Raw genomic sequence first — 21,214 nt, 5'->3', positions numbered from 1 at the left:
GAATTAATCATTGAGTTTTTTTAATAAGTCAGGTAGTCTTGGTCTCAAAATTATGATAAAATCACAGTGGAACAGGTTAAATTTTCTGTTTATTTTCATTTGGAAATTTAAAGCCTGTCTAAGATCCTCTAAATTCTGGTCAATTGACCAGAATTTTTTTACATACATTTTCTATGTGTGTTGTTATGGGTGTTCAAATAAGGTAAATAGTAATTTATCTCAAAAATGACAGCTTCTATTACATAATTGCATTTTCAGACTCCTACTTGTTGATAGGATTGCCAGGAATAATTTTTGTATTACCAGGAGTAATCTTTTATTACTGTAATTTTAGAATTGTAATAGTCAGGTTTGTTTGTTTTTAAATAGGCTGCTCTATTTTAAAACTTGGTATAGCGACTTTTTGTAATAAAGTAGCACTGCAGAATGCTAACAATCACATCTGAATACATCGCTTATTTAACTTACCTTGTGGATCATTTTCATGTTAATGGGATAAGTTACAGTGTTTTCTTTTCTGACTCATTTACTGAGTGAAGGCCAAAAAACTGTACATTATTTTATGAATAGGATCATGAGAGACAATTATCTTCTCCAAGAGATAGCAAGCCCTTGACTGTTGAAAAGAACTATTATATTGAAAGCTTTGATTATTTTGTGCTGGCAGTAGATGGCCTTGAGGGAGAATTGTTTAACTTTTCCCATTCATAGACGAGTGTAAATATAAAGGGTACTGCTGAATATGGACCTATAGCACATTTGAAGTTGATAATCTAGTGGTTTTACAACACTGTTTTTATCTGGTAAATGCTCATTGAACATCCACTTAAAAAGGAATTGTAAAAGAACTTAAAAAAGGTCTATAGGAAATCAGGACCTTTTTTGGACAGATGTGATTTAAAATCTTAATCTACTTCCTTTTGTCATAGGTGATAGCTTTTGTCATAGCTTCTTGGTAAGTTTTAATAGAAAATGAAATTTAAAAGTTGACTCATTAGACTAGGCTGATTTAAAAGTATTTTCAAGCATTTAAAAAAAAAAAAATTCCGCTCTTTCTTTCAAACATGTAGGCTAGGTTCAGAGTCCTTGGATTCTGCTTTAAATGTTTTGGCTCGAGCTTTGGAAAACAACAAGGACAATCCAGAAATTTGGTGCCATTACCTCAGATTGTTCTCAAAAAGAGGAACCAAGGAGGAGGTTCAGGAAATGTGTGAAACAGCTGTTGAATATGCTCCTGATTATCAAAGTTTTTGGACCGTGAGTAGAAGATATAAAGTTTGTATGTGAAATCATAATTCTTTAGGTCATCTTAAATGTCACTGTGTAAGCTGAATAGGTCATGTGTTCGTCTGCATATAGATATGATAATAACCAGTAACCTCAAAACCACTTCTCTGGGTCAGGATTAATTTAGACTTTTAAACAAGAAGACAATGTTTAGTAAAGAGGTGATTTTTTGTTGTTGTTGTTTACTTTATTGGTAATGAAAAAAACATAAAACATTTTATGCTTATCTATTCTTAAGCAGTTTTAGTTTGGGCAAAGTTAAGTGAATTTTTTGCAAAACACCTGAAAAAAAAATTTTTTTTTGGCTGCACCTGTGGCATGTTGAAGTTCTCAGAATTGAACTTGTGCCACAGCAGTGACCAGAGCCACAACAGGGACAATGCCAGATCCTTAACCCACTGCGTAAGAGAACTCTGAAAAAAAAATTTTTTTTAATGTTTGTATAACATTTTCATGAAAGCCAGGATGCATTTTGGTTTTTTAATTATTCATCCTCATTACTTAGGGAAATAATCTTAATCTATAAATCATAGTAATATAAAATCTTGCTAAAATAAAAAGATTTGGTGAAAAAATGGGTTTTTTCCTCATCCTCTGAGAAAATGGGAGCTTCTTACCCAGGCTAAAACTTAAAATTATAATTGATTCACTTTTTTTTTTTTTTTTTTTTTTGGTCTTTTTAGAGCCACACCCTCAGCATATGGAGGTTCCCAGGCTAGGGGTTGAATCGCATCTGCCAGCCTACATCACAGCCACAGCAACATGGGATCCGAGCTGTGTCTGCAACCTACAACCAGAGCTCACAGTAATGCTGTGTCCTTAACCCTCTGAGCAAGGCCAGGGATTGAATCCACATCCTCATGGATACTAGTCAGATTAATTTCCACTGAGCCACAGTGGGAACTCCATAAATGATTCACTTGTGAAATAAGTATTCATTAATATCTAAACTTTTACCAGCTGAACTCAAAAACTTTTTGATTCAGATAAACTTTCATATAAATCTGTTATCATCAGATCTGTCATTTACTTGCTAACCGAAATTCAAAACAGATAGATTTGGATAATACAATGTCCCTTAATGAATGAACTTGCTACTCTCTAACTCTCCTAACTCAGGAGCTGAATAGATTTGGATGGTGAAAGATGCTTGGTTTTTTGTTTTTTCATATGCTTGGTTTTTTCCTTGGAGCCTTGTACTGTTAATACTGTTGATCACCACAAGTCATAGGGTATTATAGCCTTCCTTAAATTGTTCGGTCTTTAAAAGACCTCTTAATTTCTTGATTAAGTCTTTTATTCTTTTGCCACATAGTTCTTTTGTTGCTTTTTTCTTTTTTTTTTTTTTTTTGGCCACACCTGTGACACACTGAAGTTCCTAGACCAGGGGTTGAACCCACACCACAGCTATAACCAGAGCCACATTTTTCACAACACCAGATCCCCAGTTTACTGAACCATGAGGGAACTCCCCATATATTTCTTATTATGAATGCTGTTCTCAAAACTTTTATAGTCACACACCTGAGCACTGCAAATTGTGTATGATCATAAACATGAGTTTTTGGAGATCTATCATGGCTTTGCTGCCATTTACCTATTAATTCAAGGAAAGGAGAGGTGGAATTGCTTCAGTGATAATCCTCAGAGTATATCTGAAAACTAAAACAAATTTCCAACTTGTGGAAGAAGGGCAAATCTAGGTTATAGTACTGAAAGATGGGTTTATACATATGTATAATTACTCTTCTTGTAGAAATTGAATTTTTTTCAAAATGGTCAGACCCACGGCATATGGAATTTCCCAGGCTAGGAATTGAATTCAAGCCCATGCCAGATCTTTTAACCCATGTCCCAGGCCGGGGATCCAACCTATGCCTCCCAGCAGCCCGAGCTGCTGTAGTCAGATTAGCCCTGTAGTCAGGTTAATCCACTTCACTACAGTGGGAACTCCAGAAATTGAATTTTTAATATGAGATAGTTTCTTAATGAAATGTAAAAAATCTGTAGTTTTAGTTTATTCTTACGAAGCAGGAGTAACATATGACATCCCTTTGGGCAGTTTCTGCACCTAGAAAGCACCTTTGAAGAAAAGGATTACGTATGTGAAAGAATGATGGAATTCCTGATGGGAGCAGCCAAGCAGGAAACATCGGATGTTCTGTCCTTTCAGCTTTTAGAGGCTCTTTTGTTTAGAGTTCAGCTACATATATTTACTGGAAGATGCCAAAGTGCACTTGCTATTTTACAGGTAAACAGTTATTATAACATTTAGTTACATTTTGTAGAGAATTTTTTAAAGTTTTAAAATAGTACAGGTAGTATTGTTTAATGATAATTAGCACAGGTTTTAGATTTGAATCTTTGCCACTTAGCAGTAAGTTGTGTGAATTTGGGTAAGTTTATGACTGTTTCCTCCTTTGCATAGTAGGGATAATACCTTCTTTAGAGTATTTATGAATTTTAACTGAAAATAACATATGTTGAGTACCTACCAGAATAAACGTCAGTCAGTATTCAAACCATAAAGGGAAAAATTAGTCCCTAGTGAAAATCTTCTGTATCAGTGTGTTGGAGTTTTTCTGTTTGTTACTTTTATTGTTTTCTCTAAATTTTGAATATCATGACACTTAAGATGTACAAGCGAATTTAATCTTTTTTGTTAATTATGTCATAAACCTTGACATGGTAAAAATTATGTTAATCTTGTACTGATAGCTCTAAAGAGTTTTTTCATTAAATAAATTGGTGACTATCAAAGTTTTGACTTAGGTATTTAAGAACCATGTCAAAGAAATAAAACTCTTTTAATCTTCTTTGCCTTTACAGTTGAATCTTATTAGGAATATTTTTAAAAACACCTTCAGATTATTTTTCCATTTTACCTAGAATGCGTTGAAATTGGCTAATGATGGAATAGTAGCTGAATACCTTAAAACAAGTGATCGATGTTTGGCATGGCTGGCCTACATACATCTTATTGAATTCAGTGTTCTCCCTTCAAAATTTTATGATCCATCTAATGCCAATCCTTCAAGAATTGTTAACATAGAACCATTTATAATGCCATGGCAAGCAGCTGAAGATGTAAAGACTAATCCTGACATGTTGGTAGCAGTATTTGAAGGTAAGTGTAAATGTTTATAAATTTAGAACATCAACTTAGCACTTATGATGATTCTTCCTACTTGAGTGAAATAAATTTATATATTGCAAGTCATAGTTTCATACTTTGTTGTATAAATGCTTAAAAGATTAAGGATTGGGTCAGATAAGGTGGCATCTATGAAAGCCAGGAACTATGTGAATTGCATAATTAGTTTTTCTGATTATGGCAAAGGACACCAGCTAAATATGTAGATGATAAGGCATATTTACATAGTTTAACGAGTTGATTGAATCATAGAAGCAGGTAAATTTTGTAAAGGAATCTATCAAGATTAAAGTTAAAAGATAATATTGTTTTTTCAAGTAATATTTTCTCTATCAAACAATGAGTTTGTTTGCTACTATGTGCTAACAGAAATCTACTGTGGAATATAGATAATATATAAAGCCTCTTTTCTCCTAATAAGTATATAGCCTATTTAGAAGATAAAGATTAGCGGGCATTTTGGGAGTGCTGGGACGCAGGTTCGATCCCCAGCCTGGCACAGTGGGTTAAGGATCTGGCATTACCACAGTTGTGGCTTGGATTGCAGCTGGGGCTTGGATCTGATCCCTGGCCTGGGAACTCCATATACTGCAGGGCAGCCAGAAGAGGAAAACAAAATAATAATAATCTGGAGTTCCTGTCATGGCACAATGGGTTAAGAATCCAACTGCAGTGGTTCAGGCGGCTGCAGAGGTGCGGGTTCAGTCCCCAGCCTGCTGCAGTGGGTTAAAGGATCCAGCATTGCCACAGCTGCAGCTCAGGTTACAGCTGCGGCTTAGATTCAATCCCTGGTCCAGAAACTCCCATATGCCACAGGTGCAGCCATAAAAAGAAAAAATAAAATCTATACACCCGATGTAATTATTGACCATGTGAGGCTATGTAACTGTATGTTAGTATAAAATCTAAATTCCGTGCTTAGAGGGGACTGGGATCTGTGATTTAGAGGATAGTACGGGCCGTAAACCTGAAGGGAAGAGATTATTGTAGGTTGGCATGATTAAGGGTGTCTTCACTGAAGAATTGGGACTTGGAGGTGGACTTTGAAGTTTGACTATGATGTAACTGACATGATGGGTCTCCTCCTCAAAGATAGGACTCTTGTCTTACGTGTTTCTCAAGGGCCTGTAATATCTGGCAGTGTACTGAGTGCTTGGTAAATGTTTATTGAATAAACTAGGGAAGAAAGGAAGTAAAAGAAGGATATTCCTTGGAATTCCCGTCATGGCGCAGCAGAAACAAATCTGAGTAGGAACCATGAGGTTGCAGGTTCGATTCCTGGCCATGCTCAGTGGGTTAAGGATCCGGTGTTGCTGTGAGCTGTGGTATAGGTCGAAGGTGCGGCTTCGATTTATTGTGTGGCGTAGACTGGCCACTGTAGCTCCAATTGGAACCCTAGCCTGGGAACTTCCATATACTCTGAGTGTGGCCCTAAAAAAAAAAAGGACATTCATATTAAAGCAAAAAGCAACAAGTAGATAGGAATTAGTGCAGTGAATTTGAAGAGAGATTAAAAGAAGAAGAAAGTCCTAGAGTTCCTGTTGTGGCTCAGCGGGTTAAGAACCACTGAGTAGTATCCATAAGAATATGCGTTCCATCCCTGGCCTCGCTCAGTGTATTAAGGATCCGGTGTTGCCACAAGCTGCAGTGTAGGTCGCAGATTCGACTTGGATCTGGCGTTGCTGTGGCTGTGGTGGTGGTCGGCAACTGGAAACTTCTAAAAAGACGGGAAAAAAAAAAAAAGCCAAGTCCTTATCAAAGTAAGACTTTTGTGCTGGAGAACAGAAAGAATTAAGCTTGGTAAGTGGAATGGCACCAGATTATCAAGAACTTTGTGATTGGAATTAATGGCAATAGAGATTCTTTAGGAAAAGAAAGAACATGCTAGGGAGAAATGAAACCAAAGATAGGAAAACAAGCTCATAGCCATAACTGAAGCATAAAAAAAGTAACCTGGCGAGTTCCCACTGTGGTTCAGTGGGTTAAGGATCTAATGTTGTCTCTGTGGTGGTGAGGGTTCAATCCCCCGTCCAGCGCAGTAGGTTAAGGATCCAGTGTTAGTGTTGCCGCCACCTGTCGAGTAGGTTACAGCTGCAGCTTGGATTTGATCCCCTGCCCAGGAATTACCATAAGCTGTGGGTGTGGCCTAAATAGAAAAGAACAGGGGAAGAAAGTAACCTGGGAAAGAGAGACATTTATTGGAGACATATTTGTTACAGACATTTTAAGTTACCACATTAAATGTCAGGGAAGACAAGATAGTCAAAGATGATTTCAGGGTTTTGAGACCAGGAAAACGAAAGTGTATTAATAGAAAACTGGTGGATTGGGAAGACTGGTAGTACAAGTGGTGTTTGTGAATGATAATTGGTCACTCAAGCGGAAATGCTTGTTGGCAGAAGGAAATAAGGAAGTGCACCTTAAATGGACAATTATAGATAGAGAAATGGATTTAAAAGTTATTATTGTTATTACAACATAGAAATTATTGTATCATGTAGTGCTTTACAGTTTTCAGTGTGTTCTACAATAAGTTACTCAGTAATTGAGGCTATGAGATACTTTATTTGAGGAAATAAAATTTTAAAATACAGCAATAGGGGGTAAAAGAGAGAACTGAGTCAGTGAATGAGACCAGGAGAAAATATAAACAGTCTCTTGCAAGCAGAGACAAGAAGAAATTAAAAAGAAGAGGAAGAACATTATCCAATGAATGCAGAGATAGGTTTGCTTAGATAGGACACTTAAAAGTAAACTTCAAAAGTGCTGTATCAGAATGACATTCGCTTTTAGACTCAGTAAAGCTGGGCAGTCATACCACCGTTGGGCAGGGAGAAAATAATGACAGTTGTGCAAAGTGAAACCTCAGTGGACCATTGTCTAAGAAGCAGCAAGATCAAATAAAGGACTCTACAAAGGGAACTGTTTTGAGGAAGTAAGGAAGAGATCTAGTTTACAGGGAGACATTTAGATCATCAGTCAGTAAGAACTCTAGTGAAGTGGGTCCGAAAAAGATAAAGAGATAATTCATTCTTTAAATTTTTTTTTTATATCCTTTTTAGGAACTTGGGGTAAATGCAGAGATTCTTGTTTAGATGCAAGAGCTCATATGGGATGTTTTATGCTTTTTTTTTTTGGACGTACTTGTGGCATGTGGAGGTTCCTGGGCCAGGGATTGAATCTGTGTTCAACGCCAGATTTTTAACCTCGTGGGCCACCAGGGAACTCAGGGATGTTCATTCTTAACAAGAAAGTGAGGGCAAGCGATTTAATTTTAGGAGTTTGGAGATATCTGAAGTACTTCCTTTGAGTGAAAACCAGGAGTTTAGGTGAATAAGATATGGTCAAATAAAATAATAGGCTTTATTAGAGTTTTAACAGTCAAATAATTCATTTTATGTTTGATTCATGTTATGATGTTTTTGAATAGATGCGGTGAAAGCTTGCACAGATGAGAGCCTTACTGTTGAGGAAAGAGTAGAGGTCTGTGTTCCACTTTATACAAACATGATTGCCCTGCACCAGCTTCTCGAGAGGTAAAACTTAATTGACAAGCAGTTAACCTTGTATAAAAAATTAATTTTTTTCATGTGTTAGATGTGTGTTTTTCTTGTGAAGGTATGAGGCTGCAGTGGAGCTGTGTAAATGTTTATTGGAATCATGTCCCATGAACTGCAAGTTGTTGGAATCCCTTGTCAGTTTATATTTGCGAACAAATCAGCATGACAAAGCCCAGGCAGTGTGGCTTACTGCGTTTGACAAAAACCCTCAGAATGCAGAGGTTTTTTATCATATGTGCAAATTCTTCATCTTGCAGGTAAAAAAGAAAAAAAGACATAATTTTTTCATAACTCTCAAATATGATATTTTTATGTTTCACATTTATTCATCCTTTCTAAGATGTTTCAGGCATCAGCCTCGCCAGAATGCTTTGATTGATCCTTTTGCCCTTTGCAAATTGTATTAGGTATTCATTCTTTCTCTGCCATCACCGTGCATAGTTATATTAAGTGCACTTAATTATATCGCATTGTAATTTTGCTTACAGCTGCTTTGTACACTGTGCTAAGAACTCCTTTAGGGCAGGGATTGTATCTCATTCTGATTTAGAGTCTCCTCCCCCCAACACCAACACAGTGCCAAACATATGATAGAGCTTAATGACTAATTGGTGAAATGAGTGAGTGAAGTGAGCTTGTGGTATATTAGGTGTTACATTGTTTAATTGGTTAGTTCAGTTTGGAGCTCAGGGTGCAGAAGTCATCTCTGTGTTTACCTACTCAAGAAACCTAATCTAATTTGTGGCTTTGGGATGTGGGGGTGGGGTGGAAGCATGGCTTTTCCTCCCTTGAAAGATTTTCATTTAATTAAACATTGTACGCCTAATAATGTATACCCCTCCTCCTTCTTTTAAAAATAGAATCAAGGAGATAATCTTCTTCCATTTTTGCGGAAATTTATTGCATCCTTCTTTAAACCTGGGTTTGAGAAGTATAGTAACTTGGATCTGTTTCGGTAAGTTTATAGAACTCTTGATTTGTAGAAGAATGAGAAATAATGTAATCTAGTGGAAAGATTACCAGTTTTTTTGTGGATTGATTACATTTTAGATTGAAAATTTTTTTTTAAAGAAATGAGAATGCTCTCTTACATTCTACATAAGGGCAGTAGAATTTAATAAAAATGGACACAAGATGTAAAATGCTTTACATTCTTTGGATTAAGAATAGTAATAAAGGAGGAGTTCCCGTCGTGGCTCAATGGAAAAGAATCTGACTAGGAACCATGAGGTTGAGGGTTCAATCCCTGGTCTTGCTCAGTGGGTTAAGGATCTGGCATTGCCAAGAGCTGTGGTGTAGGTCTGAGACGCAGCTCAGATCCTGCGTTGCTGTGGCTGTGGTGTAGACTAGCAGCTGTAGCTCCGATTTGACCCCTGGCCTGGGAACCTCCTCATGCCTCGGGTGTGGCCTTAAAAAGCAAAAAAAAAAAAAAAAAAAGGAATAGTAATAAAGGAAGGTTTATATTGACACTGTAGTGACCTGTTCTGCTTTTAATTTATTGTCATTGTTAATTTTTAGCACTAAATACTGTAGCAACAGGGTGTTCCCACTGTTGCTCAGTGGGTTAAGGATCCAGGAGGATTGCTGCAGCTGTGGCGTAGGTTTGCAGCTGTGGCTCGGATTCAGTCCCTGGCCTAGGAACTTCTATAATGCTGTGGGGGTGGCCAAAATCAGGAAAAAAAAATACTGTAGCAACAAATTTTCCTGAGAGAGTTTGAGTAATTTTTGAAAAAAAAAAAAGAATTCTAATTTACTGGATTGGTGATCTAAAGTGGATATAAATAATATACCTTTTAAAAAAAGTTCCTAACGAGAATTACTTTTTACTTCTGAAATACAGAGTAAGAAGCTTTAGAGGATTCTTTTCTCAGCCATCACTTACTTTCTGAGTAACTTATATAGAACCCTGTTTTTACTTCCCTATTATTTACTTATGTATTATTTCCCTATTATTTGCTTCCCTATGAGTTCTTATGGTAACAACAAAGGAGGCCATAGCAGATCATAAAGAATGGTTTTGGGGCAGGCTTTTAAAGTTCTCTTTCCTTCTAACTCCTCATTTTTTGTAGGGATCAGCAGACTTTTTAAGGGCCAGATAGTAAATATTTTAGGCTTCCAAACCACATGCCCTGTCACTAATAGTCAACTATGCTGTTGTAGCAAGAAAGCAGCTGTGGACAGTATGAATGAGCATGGCTGTGTTCTAATAAAAGTTTATTTATGAAAATAGGTGTAGTTTGCTGATCCTAAGTAAAACAGCATCAAAAGGAAAATATTTTCTGACTTACTCTATTTATGTTAGGAAGAACTAGGAGATGGAAAGTCCAAGCTGAATATCTCTTTAAAAAATTCTTGTGGAAAATACTGATAAGTGAAGATAAAAGTCTTGGATTTATATATGCAAGTCTAATGCTTGTATGTATTTTTCTTTTCTTAGGTACTCCTTCCCTGCCGCCCTTCCGTATAGCAGTGTTATACAAAAATATATTTAAAAAAATAACCCACACTTTGTTAAGGCAATGGTCTAGCTACCCTAGAATATTTTGTGAACACAGCAGGGGTTTTCTTGTTGGCGATGTTTGTTTTGTTTTGCCTTTTTAGGGATGCACTGGTGATGTATGGAAGTTCCCAGGCTAGGGGTCAAATTGGAGCTGCAGCTGCCAGCCTGCACCACAGGCACAGCAACTTGGGATCTGAGCCTCGTCTACGACCTACACCACAGCTCACAGCAATGCCAGATTCTTAACCCACTGAGTGAGGCCAGGGATCGAACCTGCATCCACATGCATACCTAGTCAGCTTTGTTACTACTGAGCCACGATACGAACTCCAAACATAGCCGTTTTATTTGAGATTTGACAAAAAAAGTTTGGAGTCACTGTTCTTTCCTAGACGTGAGTCTTTACATCTGTCCTCTTAACGGTAGTCAATTTATTGACATGATGATTTTAGTACTTTTCTTGAAATTGTTTCTGTTCCTCTATGTCTGGATTAACGTCTTACAATTAATTACAAAAGAGTAATTTGAAATGCAAGTTAACAGAGACTTAAAGTGTTCTATAAGTAATTTAGAGATTGTTCAGCTTCTCCATGCTTTGTTGGCGTGTTTTTTTTTTTTTTTTTCTTCTGGTGTACCTGCACGTGGAAGTTCCTGGGCCAGGGATCAAACCTGCTCTGCAATTGTGGCCTACGCCACAGTTCTGACAGCAACACTGGATCCTTGACCTTCTGTGCCACAAGGGAACTTCTTCTCCTTATTTTATTGTCTCAAACTCAAGCACAGGAAAAATTCAAGGCTGAACCAAACTTTACAGTCTTCCTTTGGGCAAGGAGGTAATTCTTTTAGCTTAAAAGGAGTTACTGCCAGTTTGTACGTGGTCAAAGATAATCAGATCTTCTTGATGTCAATTTAATGAAGCGGAATAGACATTTATCAATAAAAATTTGAAACTAGGCTACCTCCACATAATCTTGTCATTGTTTACTAAGGCATCTGGCTTTATTATTTTTTTCATGGAAATTCATAATTTAACAAGAATCATGAGAAAAAGGTATCCTGTGCTCAATTTATTTAGACAATTTGAAGTCTTTGTTTACAGAATTTTTTTGAGTCAAATATTGAGAGAATAGCAGTGTGAGAATTTACACCATTGCCATACTTACTGGTATTGATACAAATTTTTTTAATTTATAAAAGATTTCATAGAGGTTCCTGTCGTGGCACAGTGGAAACAAATCCGACTAGGAACCATGAGGCTTCGGGTTCGATCCCTGGCCTCACTCAGTGGGTTAAGGATCCAGCATTGCTGTGAGCTGTGGTATAGGTCGCAGATGTGGCTTGAATCTGATGTTGCTGTGGCTGTGGTGTAGGCCAGCACCCATAGCTCTGATTAGACCCCCAGCCTGGGAATCTCCACGTGCCTCAGGTGTTGTGCTCACTTAGGCAGCACCCATACACATGCCTCCGGTGTGGTCCTAAAAAGCAAAAAAAAAAAAGATTTTATAAAAGCAAAGCTTATTAATAGGAGAAATCAGTGCTCTTAATAGATTCAGAATACTTGTTTTACTTCATGAGTAGAAATTGTAGAGCAAAATACATAGACGTATAATATTTATTTAGAGTTAGACTCTGTCATTTCTTTCTATGTAACATTTAGTATAAATTGTATATATGTGTATGTGTGTAAAATTTGGTATAAGGACAGCCAGAAAGAACTAGATGAGGTAATTTTCATTTGTTTCAAATCAATTTGAAGATTAGTAGATAGCCATAAAAGTTAACTAGGGGATTTCATTCACCTTACTGAAGTTAGCCTAGGGATAGTCTTGCATAGGTTAGATTTAAAGTTATCTCTTCTTGGAGTTCCTGTCGTGGTACAGTGGTTAACGAATCCAACTAGGAGTCATGAGGTTTCGGGTTCGGTCCCTGCCCTTGCTCAGTGGGTTAAGGACCCGGCGTTGCCGTGAGCTGTGGTGTAGGTTGCAGATGCGGCTCAGATCCCGAGTTGCTGTGGCTCTGGTGTAGGCCAGTGGCTATAGCTCTGATTTGACCCCTAGCCTGGGAACCTCCATATGCCGTGGGTGCGGGCCTAGAAGAGACCAAAAAAAAAAGTTATCTCTTCTTACTTACCTCAGTTTTCAGTTGAGAAAGCCGGTATTAGAAATTAAGTGATAAACTCATGGTAATATAGCTAGTTATGGCCAAGTTAAAATGATAACCTGACTTCTAGATGTACCATTTCTTCCTTTTCTTATGGTCCCCACCCAGTCTCCTCCACCCTAGCCCCCATTTAGTCTCTCTAATCCATTAAAACTTAGTCTCATGAAATAACTTTTAAATCCTGGGTGAACATCTATGCTAGATTGTCATTGTTGACATCATTGTATTTCCTTTGAAAACATTGTTCCTGAAGATGCTGGTGCTGTACACACAGATTCAAATGTATTGGAGAGGAAACCTGAATTAGCCAAAGTCGAATAGATTTTTTTTTTTTTTTAATGATTGACTTCTTAGAGCCTTTAATATCCTAATATACATTGTGGCCTTTTAAGGGGGGTTAATTTAATTTGCAGTACTTCTCAATCTTATTGATCATAGACCTCTTTTTGACAAGTTCATATAGACCAGTATGTTGTAGAATACACTTTGATATCATGTCTAAAATGAACTGTATAGTGGTATGTGCATGTATGTATGTATGTATGTAAGGGAGGAATTATTTTCAGATAACAAGTTTTGTAACTTTTTATAAGAAAGTACAGATTTTGTGGGAAAATTTTAGATACTTAGTAATCTCAGTTCTTTTCTGTTTTTAATTAGGTTTAAGTAGACAATTGTGATCTGTTTAATTTGGGGATAAGATTTTTAAAATCCATTTTAGAAGAGTTGTTCAAGTAGGTATAAAATAATAAATTTATGATGCTGGAGATGGGGTCAAAATGGTAAGATATACACATGAAAATAAAGTCTCATTACCTTATAAAAATAGTTCAAGGAAATTTCAGTTGAAACTGATAATTTTTTTTTTAGTATTAGTGATCCATGTGTGCATAGGCGTAATTTCAAACAGTGTGATTTTTCTCCCCCCAGGTATCTCTTAAATATCCCAGGACCACTTGACATTCCAGCCCGTTTATGTAAAGGGAATTTTGATGATGACATGTTTAACCATCAAGTTCCCTATTTGTGGCTGATTTACTGGTGAGACATTATCTACTATGGAGAGAAATGTTGCATCCTAAGCTTGCATTTGTTATTTATTACTGAATTACACTGTTAAAATTAACCTGATGTTAAAGTCATTGAAGCAAAATTGAAGGGATGCTAAGGTTTATACATAAAGATCAAAAGAAGGATTCCATTGTAATAGTATCTGTAATGTTTATACCTTGTCATTCCTTTACCTAATCAAATTGAGCTGTAGACATACAATGTTTTCCTTCATTTTTTAAACAGCCTTTGTCATCCTCTTCAATCAAGTATTAAAGAGACAGTGGAGGCATATGAGGCAGCGTTAGGGGTGGCCATGAGATCTGATATAGTGCAGAAGATTTGGATGGAGTAAGTTTAGTTCCTCTTAATAAGACTGGGATTTGGAATAATGGGATATGGTTGGGGAAAGGGGTGATGAGCTTTCTTGTTAGAGAATTACTGCCGTAATTATTCTAAATTATATTTTTCTTTTGGCAGTTATCTTGTCTTTGCCAATAATAGAGCTGCTGGATCCAGAAACAAAGTCCAAGAATTCAAATTTTTTACTGATTTAGTGAATAGATGTTTGGTTACAGTCCCTGCCCGATACCCCATTCCTTTTAGCAGTGCTGATTACTGGTCCAACTATGAATTTCATAATAGGGTAAGAAATGAAAACTTTCTTTCTTTAGATGTTTGTATGAAAGAAAGGGACTTAAATGATAGCAAAACTCTTGTTTTATATTGAGAGCTTTTCCTAGGACCACTTTACTAGCATTTACTATTATTCTTGACCATATTTTCTAATTATCTCTTCAGAATCTAGGAACAGAGCCCTTTAAGATTCAGTTAAGATAAAATGTGCATATTGATTATGTTCTTTTAATAAAATTTAGCATTGAAGTAAAAGTGAAGAAATATTAAGGTTTAATATATATTAAGAAAGAACAAAAAAAGTAACTGTAATAGTATCAGTAATGTTTTGCTTGAGTAATTGGAAATTTTACTGAATGAAAAATTCCATAACTTTGAAACAAGAATGGGTTTACATGTTGTAGTTGCTCTTTTTAATCAATGTTTTATCAAGCAAATATAATTACTTAGGACATAAGAAAGTTGAAATCAGATGCTGTTAAGAATTTTGAGTAGAATCTGAATATTGAGATGTACCTATATCTATATATGTCTATATAGTCATCTTCTTATAGGCAGTGAAGCAAAGGATTTTTTTAAATTGGTTTAGTTTCAGATACTCCCTTTCATTCAGTGCAGTGAGGGTAGAAGCTCCTTCTAAAGCTCATTGTAGACTAAAACATCTCTGTTTTATTTATTTATTTTGGTGGGGTGGTTTTGTTGCTAATCAGGATAACCAATTATTATGCTTTGTACTTCTATGCCATTCTTTATCCCAGGATCTCAAACCACTTTATGGACATTAAGTCATTTACACACGGGCATTCCATGAGCAAGATGTGGCAGGTATTATTAGCCCTATGACTTGCCCAGCTATACAGCAAGTAAAGGTAGACTCAGGAATGAAAACCCGGACTCCTGGCTTCTTGTCAGTGTTCTCAGTCCATGGCTCTCATCACTAGACCACATTTCCTAATTCATATTTGGAAAATCACTAATACACTTAATGGTAGGAATTGTAACTCACAGCATCATACATTATTATAATTTATACATTCGTGTCTTAAAGACCATTATGGTTTTCTCATTAAAACACATAGGTAATTTTGGATTTCACATTTTGTTGCATTCCTTTTTCCTCCCCCTCAACCTTTACAGGTTATTTTCTTTTATTTGAGCTGTGTTCCAAAGACTCAGCATTCCAAAACCTTGGAACGGTTTTGCTCAATTATGCCAGCTAATTCTGGACTTGCACTGAGGTAAGAAAAAATAAAATTTTCAGCTCAATAGTATAGGCTCTTTGTATAAAATTATCCTTGAAAACTTGCTAAGGACAGTCTGTTCTTTTCACTGTTTCCTTATTGATACTTTAATTTCAGAGTTGTTGAGCAATAGGTAGCTACTCATGTAAAAGTCATTGCAAAAATCTGGTAATTTCAGGAAGTTCCATGTGGCACAGGATCCAGTTCCATGAGTTAAGGATCCAGCATTGCCACAGCTGTGGTGCAGGCCTCAGTTGTGGTGCGGGTTTGACCCCTGGCCTGGGAACTTACACATGTGGGTATGGGGGAAAAAAAAAAACCTAGTCACTTAAAAAAACTGCAGATTATTGGAATTCCCGTCATGGCTCGGTGGTTAATGAATCCAACTAGGAACCATGAGGTTGCGGGTTCGATCCCTGGCTTTGCTCAGTGGGTTAAGGATCCAGCGTTGCCGTGAGCTGTGGTGTAGGTCGAAGACGAGCCTCGGATCCCGCGTTGCTGCAGCTACAGCTCCAATTAGACCCCTAGCCTGGGAACCTCCATGTGCCGCAGGTTATAAAGGGGCATATACTTAGAGTCCACCTGTGTCCCCTAGGCACACACCATCTTCCTTAGTGCATGCATTATAACCAGTGAGCATGTTTTATACAGCAAAGGAATATTACTTAAGAGGTTTCTTTAAGTGTTATAGAGATAAGCAACCACCTATATATTTTAGTTACTATGATATATTTTCATATAGATGAGTCATTCTCAAATATTAGCATGCAGCAGAGTCTCCTGGAATACCCATTTAAAAATGCAGATTCCTGAGCCCAAATCCCTCAAACCACATTTGAGAAACACTTATCCAGAAATTTCATACATTCGATTAGAAGGAGATTTCTGAGCATTTCTTTGTAGCTTCTTTGATAGAATAAAACCCCCTTTAACCCTCAAGAATTGTGCTTTTTGATTCAAAAAGGTACCTTGCATGCTACTGCTTTGTCTTCTATTTGTATAGTCATTTCTGCTGCATCAGTTGTGTCTTATGTTTCTAAGTTTGTTTTATGGATTATAAGTTGCCTAAAATATTTATCAAATATTCCCTTGTGTTTGAGTATTTACATTCCACTTAGCATGATGTGGGAAAATGATATAAGAGATTGAAAAAAAATTCAAAGACCTAAGACTGTGACAAAAGTAACTATACCATTTTATAATAAAAATTCTTAGTAAGCATGCTAATCTGCCAGAGTTAATTACAGAATTTGTATTATAAAGCATCACCTTTGGTAAATCATCTGAAATAGAAAATGTGATATTTTGACTAGTTTCTAATGATAGGCATTTGGAATGTAGTTAGTTTAGATGTTGGTTTTGTTGGTGAAGCTTCACTTTTGTGTTTTAATACTTATATCCTTATGGTCATCCTTGTCCTTTTTTTTTTTTTTCAGAATAGAGAACTTAATAATTAATTCACTGTACTTATTACATTTTAGCTCAAGAAACATTCTTAATAAGTATATTCTTTAGTGAAGAAAGAAAAATACCAATAAATTGCACTGATATATCAGTTCATTATTTTAGAAAATTTTGGGGGAGGGAGCATGTGGAGTATAATTTGGAGAGAATGCTTTAGTATCCTCTAGGCTTTATTTTAGTTTGCTGAAGATGGCATGAGTCTTGACTGGACCTTTTGCTAGTTTGCATGTTTCTTTCCCAGGGTAATTTTTCTAAGAGGCATTCTTCAAATACTTACTGAATAGCCTTGATGGAATTTAACTGACCCAAAGTTGTACCTCATCAAACAGTCTGCTCATAGAGCACATTTGAGGTTCCTTGTACTTGCAATGCTTTTGTTCATTTTCCTGAATGTACTTTACAGGCTACTTCAACATGAATGGGAAGAAAGCAATGTTCAGATTCTGAAACTTCAAGCCAAGATGTTTACATATAATATCCCAACATGCCTGGCCACCTGGAAAATGTAATGCAACAATCACGTACATGTTTTTATAGCTATTGCTTTTATTTATAAGGTTTGTTCCCGACAGGTAAATCTGAAAATGACATCTTTTTAATTTTCCTGGACAGATCTCTAATATAGATTTAGTTTTGGCACTTGCTGCATGAGGAAGTGCTCGTTAACAATTGCTTCTAAAAGCAAAATGGGTAGAGTTTTAGTATTCCTTGAAGGAGAACATTTAGAAAACAGTACTGTCATCAAAAAACCAGATTTGTTATACACATTTTAAGACCATCTCTTTTGAAATTCAGGATTTTCCCCCTGTTATAATCTGATGCCTTCTTTCTTTTAAAGGTGTTAGTACCAAGTATTTTTTTTAACTAGTAATTATGAGTATTTTTTATGAACGTTATTTATGTTCAAAACACTGGTCTGCTTTATTATTGTAAAGTTGATAAAAATTGTTGAATTTTTCTTTTCACTATAGGTTACCCTCCTTGGAAGTTTAGCCTGTTACTTTCAGGAAGTTTTGTACTCAGATTCCCACAGTCAGTATTCTGCCAGTGGTAGTATCTCATTTTGTTCAAAGATATATAAATTTTTCTTTTCCCTTTTCTATATTCCTTTTTTTTTTTCTTAGAGCCATTGCTGCTGAGATTGTTCTAAAGGGACAAAGAGAGGTAAGCCATCATTGACTATCAGATGGGTCGCTTTTTTGTTGTTTTTTAAATAGTTATTCTGTCCTTTTTGTTGACTTTTCAATTTAAAAGGATTAAGGCATAGAAGTTAACATCCTAAGAACTCTAAATGTTTGGAAACTCCAAAACCCAGCATAACCATTTTGTCTTGAATGTTATTATATTGTGAAGTACCATTGAAATAGTTAGGATTGTGAAGGTGTTTTTCACCACGTTTCCTGATGGAATTGTATATATATATCTATCTTATAGGTCCACCGTTTATATCAGAGAGCCTTACAGAAGTTACCTCTTTGTGCATCACTGTGGAAAGATGTAATGCTTTTTATCTTTTATTTCATCTTGAAGTTTTCCTATAAATTTTCTGCATGTGCCATATCCATTGATGTGGTAATGCTCAAAATCTAGCTAAGTCTTACTTCTATGCTTCCCTGTCTTTTACAGCAACTCTTGTTTGAAGCATCAGAAGGAGGTAAAACTGATAACCTGAGAAAACTAGTTTCCAAGTGCCAAGAAATTGGAGTCAGCCTAAATGAGCTCTTAAATTTAAACAGTTACAAAACAGAAAGCAAGAATCACTGAACACTGGGTGCAGTCAGTTCTAAGTCCTTATAATAATTGCCAAAATTATTTGAATGATCCTTCAAGATTAGGCTGATCCCTGGCTAAGGTCTGTGTAAGGCAGACAAGCATTACTGATCATATCAAGTCCCCTACAATATCCTATCCTCAAAACCGGAAGCAATGAACATGACCCTCTTCGGTTGGATAAATGAACTTCCTGTTTGGCCTGCTTCTGGGCCCTGCCAGATTCTCATAACATCATGTACGTAAGTATAGTTCCTCAAAGTGACTGACATTTATTTTCATTTTGCTTTGTTTTTGTTTTTATTTTTTACTTTTCCCCTACCTTTATGTTGTGCTATTCCTGATTCACTTGACACTCTCTGATGCCTGAGAGATTCTTGTTTGGGATTTAATTTCCAGGGCTGTGTTTACAGTAAAAAGTTGGCAGTCCCTTTTAGTTTTTCCTCTTTAAACCTTTTGAGATTCTTCATTTCAGGATTTAAAACCTAAGCAGTCCATCTTAAGGATAGTGTAACTGCCATGGCCACAAGTCTGCTAGTTGCACTTGAATGCTCTAACAGGGTTGTTTATTGCCCTTTCTACGTTCTGGACTCCTTGTTGAGACTGTTTAACTTGAAGATTAAAGAAACTATTGCAAATGCCAGAGCATCAGAACCTAAGAGTGGTCAAATATTATGTGCAATTTTTTTGTAAAGAAATTTTAATTTATAATAAAGTTTAACAGTTTAAAGAACAGTTAATATTTGAACTGCTTTGTATTGCAATACTACTTTGTAGTATTAAAATTGTTTATAAAATATTTTTAATATAAGTTAACTTTTTGAAAAATGTTGCTGTCTTTATTCACTTTTCACATTCTGGTGGGAGAGGGTTGAAGTAGGAGATGTGGACATTCACTGTAACTATATCAATACTTTTCTTATCCTGAACCTGCTTTTCCATGAAAACACTCGTATGATTTTAAATTTGAGAAGATGGGTCCTAGTCTATTTTGAGGATGGTAAACAGATAGGTTTGTGCTACCATTAAATTCCTTGTTCTTGGATTTCCCTTAGTGGCGCAGCGGAAACGAATCCAACTAGGAACCATGAGGTTGTGGGTTCGATCTTTGGCCTCACTCAGTGGGTTAAGAATCTGATGTTGCCGTGAACTGTGGTGTAGGTCACAGGCATGGCGCAGATCCTCCGTTGCTATGGCTGTGGTGTAGGCTGGCAGCTGTAGCTCTGATTTGGACCCCTACCTGGGAACCTCCATATGCCGTGGTGCGGTACTAAAAAGCAAAAAAAAAAAAATTCCCTTGTTCTCAAGACCAAGGTATTTGGAAAGTATTTCCCAACTATAGTTGTTTGTTTTTCTTCTTTTTTTTCCTTTTTTGGGCCACACCTACAGCATATGGAAGTTCCCAGGCTAGGGGTCGAATTGGAGCTGCAGCTACCACAGCCACAGCAGCGCCAGATCCTTTAACCCACTGAGTGAGGCCAGGGATTGAACCCACATCCTCATGGATACTAATCAGGTTCTTAACCTGCTGAGCCACGACGAGAATTCCTCCCAACTGTAGTTTGAATAATTTGCTTAGTGACATGCTGTCTTACGTTGAATTTTAATATGAACAAATATAAAGGAGTTTTTGTTTTGTTTTATTTTCAGTCTATAGTGGGTTGTTTGCACTTGGTGGAAAATTGTTAATGACACATAACACTGCTACAAATCAGGTCTTACAATGCAGTCTAATTATTGGGGGTAGAGCAACAGCCCCATGAAATGTTAGGCAAATTTGTACATCTGCATTTTTACGATGCCTAGTCAAAATAAAACCATGTTTTGACACTACTAATATGCCCACCAGACAGTGCGTATTTGACTAGTAAGTGCTCTTTGGTGAGGTCAAGAACAGAACCCAGTTGTCTAGTATCTTTCATTAAACCAAAAAAAGGCTATAGGGTTTTACTTTAAAACCAAAGAAACTTGCTTGGAAGATATCCCAGAGGAGTATTCCTCCATCATATGCATTTAACTATTTAACCTTGTTCTGGTTATTTGAAAACCACTGTTAGGTGCTTGGAAAATATTTCCAGTCTGTCCCCCCCCACAATTGTGTAACAGTTTTGGTATTGATTAAAAATCTCTCAATAGTTTTTTAGAGACATTGCTAAGCTTTGAACTTTTTTATAAATTCTAAAATTTATTACTTGTTGCATTAACAGTTCCATCAGCAGTAAATGGTTGCCTCTTTTTTAAAAAAGAATACTTTGCCTTGGTGCATGCAGCTGCAGAGGAGAGCCATGCAGGCTATGGTACACTGTAACAGCCCCATGGTTCCCATTTGTAGTCGTGCAGGCAGAGGCCTTAGCATATGTTAAACAGCTGTTTTCTTTTTGATCATATTTCT

The 21,214-nt window shown here is 36.5% G+C and overlaps 1 protein-coding gene across 1 annotated transcript in view; it reads left to right on the top strand.

Annotated features, from left to right (window-relative positions):
• The window catches only part of ZFC3H1 (zinc finger C3H1-type containing), a 53,968-nt gene extending 34,318 nt beyond the window's left edge, over positions 1-19,650 (top strand). Inside the window, exons 22-35 of the mRNA XM_021092001.2 lie at positions 1,071-1,257; positions 3,350-3,538; positions 4,177-4,414; positions 7,872-7,977; positions 8,060-8,258; positions 8,862-8,956; positions 13,592-13,702; positions 13,958-14,062; positions 14,192-14,357; positions 15,485-15,585; positions 17,456-17,557; positions 18,177-18,216; positions 18,487-18,549; positions 18,679-19,650. Of these exons, the coding sequence (XP_020947660.1) occupies positions 1,071-1,257; positions 3,350-3,538; positions 4,177-4,414; positions 7,872-7,977; positions 8,060-8,258; positions 8,862-8,956; positions 13,592-13,702; positions 13,958-14,062; positions 14,192-14,357; positions 15,485-15,585; positions 17,456-17,557; positions 18,177-18,216; positions 18,487-18,549; positions 18,679-18,816 (1,840 nt within the window). The 3' untranslated portion in view covers positions 18,817-19,650. The remainder of the gene's footprint in view (positions 1-1,070; positions 1,258-3,349; positions 3,539-4,176; positions 4,415-7,871; positions 7,978-8,059; positions 8,259-8,861; positions 8,957-13,591; positions 13,703-13,957; positions 14,063-14,191; positions 14,358-15,484; positions 15,586-17,455; positions 17,558-18,176; positions 18,217-18,486; positions 18,550-18,678) is intronic.
• Positions 19,651-21,214: the final 1,564 nt, after the last annotated feature.

The sequence above is a fragment of the Sus scrofa genome, chromosome 5 (assembly GCF_054392235.1).
Source record: "Sus scrofa isolate SSC_HxYL_T2T_F1_AM1 chromosome 5, Sscrofa_HxYL_maternal_Yorkshire_Landrace_v2.0, whole genome shotgun sequence".
NCBI classification, from domain to species: domain Eukaryota; kingdom Metazoa; phylum Chordata; class Mammalia; order Artiodactyla; family Suidae; genus Sus; species Sus scrofa.
The sequence above is the reverse complement of the archived record's forward strand: the minus strand, read 5'-3'. Positions and strand labels throughout refer to the sequence as shown.